This window comes from Curcuma longa, chromosome 14, assembly GCF_044706935.1.
Source record: "Curcuma longa cultivar G26 ecotype Majalengka, Jawa Barat chromosome 14, ITB_CL_G26_1.1, whole genome shotgun sequence".
Taxonomy (NCBI): Eukaryota; Viridiplantae; Streptophyta; class Magnoliopsida; order Zingiberales; family Zingiberaceae; genus Curcuma; species Curcuma longa.
The window spans coordinates 4,737,313-4,743,312 of NC_133874.1; the positions used below are offsets into that span (position 1 = coordinate 4,737,313).

The following is a 6,000-nucleotide window of genomic DNA, read 5'->3' on the forward strand; positions in this document are numbered from 1 at the left end:
ATAGCTTTAGGGCTTCGGTGCACCGTCCTCCCACGCGGCTGGGCTGGTCGATGACAGAAGCTCACTGGTCCGGCGACGCCCTCGCATGGACGGAGCATGGACGATGACACACCCTCGGAAGCCTCTTCTAAACAGAGGCCTCCTCTATTTTTATCGCGCGGAAGGGAGAAACTATAGGACACGGCTACGGGCAGGTCGGGTGTGAACTGGAGGGAGAGGATTAGGGTTTTAAACCGAATCAAACCCGATTAGAGTTTTTGGCCTGAACCAGTTTAGTTTAGATTGGTTACTGTAGCAAATCGAGTTCAGACTTGGTTCGCTTGGTTCAATAACCAAATGACCTCCGATTTGACCCAAATTAGTTTTGTTCAATTCATCTTTGCAAGATGAATCTACTCATCTCTTCCATTTTACCAAAACCTCTTCCATCATGGACCAAATCAAGTTGGTTCAATTTGGTTCAAAATTGAATCATTTGGTTCATTAACCAAACGACCACTAATTTGAACGAAATCAATTTCGTTCATTTTATCTTTATAAGATGAATTCCATCATTTATCCTTTGTCCGGTCCAATCAGACTTTATTTCTCTCATTCTGAGAATCTAATTCTCAAACTCGTTTTAAGTCTTTTGGAGAACTTGTAGTGCGTGTGACCCAATAGGTTCCCGGTTATATTGGTTGTCCGTAATTAACCATTAATTATGGAACGATTATGAGTGACACCTAGTAGTACATCATGATCCCCAATTGATCAAAAAATCAATGATTGATTATAGAACGTTTCTAAACCCTTCAACAACTCCAATTAAACGTGCATTGTTCCTTTCACCTTCTTATACTTGCTTGGTTCAGAACATGGTCTATGTGTCGGTCTCCACTAGGCTGACTACGTCACACCTAGCCCAAGCTAGCTTTCTTATCCTGTAGATTCAAGTTACTTGTACATGTGCCCAAGAGCACCATACTCTTAACATGTAATGCTTTGGTCAAAGACTTTTAGTAATAATCCTGACAAGTAACCACAGGGTATACGTCTCCTTTTTCAAGGAGCGATAAATCCTTTGTGGGTTATTCAAACACTATCAAGCACTTTGACTTATATCCAATCATCTTGGGTCCATACCTCATCGGAAATGCTTACTTAAGATGTCAAAGAATAAGCCTTCATGATCAAAGTGACTTGAATACCGCAAGTCAAAGGAAACTCGCACTTAAGCTGTACTGAGATCTTCATTGACATATGTATAGAACCATATGAAGTCTCCAGACAAGTCACTCCAATGGATTGATTACCTTTAACCAATATCCACTTTTAACTCTCAACATCCAATGTGTCCAGCAGTAAAATCAGCTGTTTGGTTAACCAAGGAGTTTAAACGTGCTAGTCTCGACAGAATCGATGATGTCCCTGCTCATCAATTCCTCGACTGGGATAATTTCAATACATTCATAATTGCACATGTAGAGATGCTCACTAGTTGCGATCCAATCATAAATTCTCTCATGCTATGAATCGTATTGCAAACATTCAGTATTTGAATTTAAGATCCAATCAAACACATAGAAAATGTGTACTCAAATAGTAAATTGCTATTTATCCAATAAATAGTATAACTGTAAGGCGATTGTCTTAGGATGCCTCTCAAATCTAGCATGTTGTATGGTCCATAACTCAATCAAGACAACCCTCTACATGCCTTAGTCAATGTAACTCTCAATTTGTCTGACTCGAGGTGGGAACTCGAGTCAAGTTAACCAATTCAAAATGGGACTTAGCTCAAAATAGTCGACTCATGTTTGAACTCGGGTCGAGTCAGTCAGCTCAAGGTTGAGTTCAATCTAAGTCAATCTAAGTCACATCCGGGTGGAGCCTAACCTACTACAGTGCAATGAACGCGACCGTTACTCAAGCCACCAACGACCCCCAAGAGGACTCGACCATTACTCACACCAACAACCCCCAAGGGGCATGGCCGATACTCAAGCCACCAACAACTCCTAAGGTATGCGCAGTTGTTACTCAATACACTAGTGACCCCCAAGGGGCATTGTCATTACTCAATCCATCATAGGCTCCCAAAGGAATGTGATTGTTACTCAAGCCGCCAGCAACCCCAAAGGATGCAACTGTTATGCAGGCGACGAGCAGCTTTAAAGAACATGATAGTTGGAGCAAGTGCAAGTTACAAGAGATCATGCCTTTTGGGGGGGGGAGGAAAAAGGTTCATCCCTCAAAGATACTTTCTCTTATTATTGTCTTTCCTCTTTGATTCTTTCTCTCAAAATTTAACTTAAGTATCGGAGGGGTCACGACGCCAAGATACGCTGACCCTCTTTCTAATCTCCTTTTAGTCATTTTAGTAGTTAGCGTAGAAGAACTTTTTCTGAGTTTGTACGATTACTCAGCACAATAACAACCAACTTGACAGGAGCGAACTTAATGAGAGCCAACTCAACATAAGCCAACCCGACGCGCATCCAACCTACCTAAAGAGCTCGATTGTGAACACATTAAGGGCATGTTTGGTAAGGGGTAATCAAGTTTGTAATGTAATTAGGATTACATTACAAGATGATTTACTTTGTTTTGTAATATTTTAGAGATGTAATATAATGTAATTGCATTACAAAAAAAGAGTCAAGATCTGTAATCTCGATTACAAAGGAAATAGTGCGGAATCTGATTACATTACAAATTCTATTTTTATCATACCAAATATATCCTTCCGCTCTTCACCGTCTCAATCCGCACGATGCATAGCCTTCTCTTCCCCACGACGGGAAACAACCCTGACGAATGGCCTCCTCATCGGACCTCCTCTTCGCCTCGTCCAACCTCTTCTGCTTAGAGGACGCCGGCGACGTGGCCTCCTGGGACGCCTCCGTCACTCTCGGGGACAAAGAGTGGGCCCCGCGCTACCGCGCCACCGTCGCGGTGCTAGCGGACGACACTGGATTGACCTCCCTCCTCGCCGCCAAGGCCGACCATCCGCCTCCCGGCGGCGCCCACTTCACCGCTCCTCTTCGCCGCCGCCCGCAGTCGAGTCGTCGAGTGGATCCTCAAGGCACGCGGTCTTCTCCGTTCTCTCCATTTATTGAAAAATGCAGGTTGGTTTATTAAATCGGTGTATGTAGGTGAACGAGTTCTATCGATTCCAAGCGGTGACGGCGTACCTCTCCGTCACCTACCTCGACTGCTTCCTCTCCTCACATTCACTTCTGGTGAGTTCCATTAATCGCAATCCATTCAATCAATCGGCTGCCTTTTTGTTTAATTCCTGACCGAAATGTCGATCGATTTGGCTGGATTTGTAAATAGAAGGCGATGGAGAAAGGGGACGACGTAGGTTGGTTGATTTCTGTTATTGAGGCGTCCCTACCCTGTTGGCGCTATCGTTGGTGATCCCTCTCCACGAGCCCCGTTAGGGAGGGAGGATATTATTGATATTTTATAATAATAAAAATTATATTTCTTACTGAAAATAATGGATACCAAATACTGTAATGTAATCATCCTTGTAACCAAAGATTACATGCATTCCTTCAACCAAACATAGTAATGTAATCTTGATTATATTACATTACAAACTTGATTATATTACAAGCATGATTACATTATGTCCTACCAAACATAACCTAAGTAGTCATCTCATCCCCTAATCTTATACAAAATTAGACAAGAACTTATTCATTGAACCTAGAAAAGCAAAGAGTACTCAGCAACAAGCATCCAACTTTAAGGTAACACTCATATTTGATATTCACATATGATATAGTATTATTAAGCTGAAGTGATTCAGACCATCAGGCTTCACCGGTTTATTGTTGATGTAGCATATGCAGAGTTAATTTTATCCATCCCACGGTTTGGCAACGACATGAAGTCGCCCTTCTCGCCGGACCACTAAACCCGCCACCTCCTCCATGCCGAATTCCTCCCTGCTCAATCCAGCAGGCAACCCCCAGTCGAACCGATGCACCAAGTTCGCCAGAGCAAGCTCCACAGATGCCACGGCGAAGTTCAATCCAGGGCAAATCCTTCTGCCCGCTCCGAACGGAGTGAACCGGAGGTCATTCCCGGTGAAGTCAACTGCGCCGTCCATGAACCTCTCCGGCCGAAACTCTAGGGGCGCTTCCCAATACTTGGGATCTCTGCCTATCGTCCATGCGTTCACGAACAGTCTCGTCTTCTTCGGGATGTTGTAGCCTTGAATTGGGCAATCCTCCAGCAATTCTCGCGGTAGAAGTAATGGAATGGGGGGATGCAGCCGGAAGGTCTCTTTGATGACGGCCTTCAAGTAAGGCATCTGACAAAGCTCTTCCTCTTTCACCATTTTACCTCCGCCGCTGGCTACGCTTCTCACTTGGTCTTGCAGTTTTTGCATCTTGCCTGGGTTGCGAACCAGCTCCGCCATGGCCCATTCCAGAGTTGTGTACGACGTCTCTGTTCCGGCGGCGAACATGTCCTACAAATTGCAATCACATGTGGTTTGACTATTCGACCTATTGTTATTGGAAGTTGAGCAGAGGAAGAAATAATCTACCTGAAGAAGCGCCTTGATTATTCCCGGAGTGAGGATGGATTCCAACACGGGATCCTTCTGAAGGGAGATCAAAACATCCACGAAATCTTCCTCATCATCGGACACTCGCTCTGCATGTTCCTTGATAACCTGATCGAGCAGATCGTCCCACCTCTTCTTGTTCTTCTTCACGCTCGCCACTTTGCCGAGCAACCAATCCATCCAACCGAGCCGAGGGAGGTAGTCCCCGAGATAAATCTTGGCCAGCAGCACCGAGTTTTCTGAGATGAGCTCCGAGAACAACCATTTCCTCCCTTCGAAGTTCTTCCCCGCGACGACCCGACACATGATGTCGTTGGAGAAGGCAAACAGGACGGCGGACATGTCGATCTCCGCCGCCGATCCCCGGGAACATATGGCGGCGATCATGGCTGCCACCTCGTTCTCGCGGACCAGGGCGTAGGACTGCACCATCTTGGGGCTCAGCAGGTGGAGCGTGCAGATCCGGCGGCGTTGCCTCCACTCGTAGCCGTAGGGGGCGAAGGCTACGTCGCTGCAGTCATCGAGGAGGATTCGGGTGGCGGTGGTGGCGGGGCGGCTGGCGCAGATGTGATCGTGGGTGCGGAGGACGTCTCGGGCAGCGTCGGGGGAGGAGACGACGAGGGTCGGGACGCGGCCGAGGCGGAGGAGGATGAGAGGGCCGTGGCGGCGGGAGAGGGCCGCGAGGGACTTGTGGATGAAAGGTTCGAGCTGGAGAAGGTTGCCGACGAGGGGAAGCCCCGACGGCGAAGGAGGCAGGTCGCCATGCGAAGAGCTTGACTTCCTTTTGGCTCGTAGAAGTAGAAGCAGAAGCAGAGGAATGAACAAGAACAGGGCAACGCTCTGAAACGCCATTAGTCACATTGTTTTCAGAAGCAATCAACTTCAGCTATTAATTTGGGTAGACCTTGAACTACTGTACCTTAGTATTAAAATATTTATTTTTAGATCGTCTTATAGTTACTAAAAATATAAAATATAATAAAAATAATTTTGTATTAAAAATAATAAGTGGATTTGAAGTTGCCCAGTCAATTTGATTGATAAATAAAATATTATGAGTTTATATGATTTAAAATATTGAATCTATCTCTAATTTAACCTTTTGTATTAAGTAAATTAACTTGATGGATCACGGTCAATGCTAAACAGAGGGAATCTAAATGGATACAGAGGATCAAAGGTTTGGCCAACGATAAATTAAGATAAATTTTTGAGCGGAGTGATTTTTATGAAAAGAAAAATGAGAAAAGACGAGTCCTTTTTACGTGAACAGTCTTAAGCAATGGTCTGACAAAGAGATTCACTTGAATTTCGAAATCGATATCGGATAGTTAGGCAATTGTAAAATTTAATATCATGGTTTAAATTCCATATTACTGTGCTAATTTGATTTTGTAAGATTGGTAGATCAATCGGCTCGTATTGGTAAACAA

General features: G+C 44.8%; 1 protein-coding gene across 1 annotated transcript; it reads right to left on the minus strand.

Moving 5' to 3' along the window:
- Positions 1–3,572: 3,572 nt before the first annotated feature.
- On the minus strand, positions 3,573–5,419 carry LOC141845042 (cytochrome P450 736A117-like). The gene is made up of 2 exons (XM_074733058.1): positions 4,547–5,419; positions 3,573–4,468 (listed from the first exon to the last, which is right to left on the minus strand). Exons 1-2 carry the CDS (start codon positions 5,417–5,419, stop codon positions 3,854–3,856), a joined length of 1,488 nt encoding a protein of 495 aa, XP_074589159.1. The 3' UTR covers positions 3,573–3,853.
- Positions 5,420–6,000: the final 581 nt, after the last annotated feature.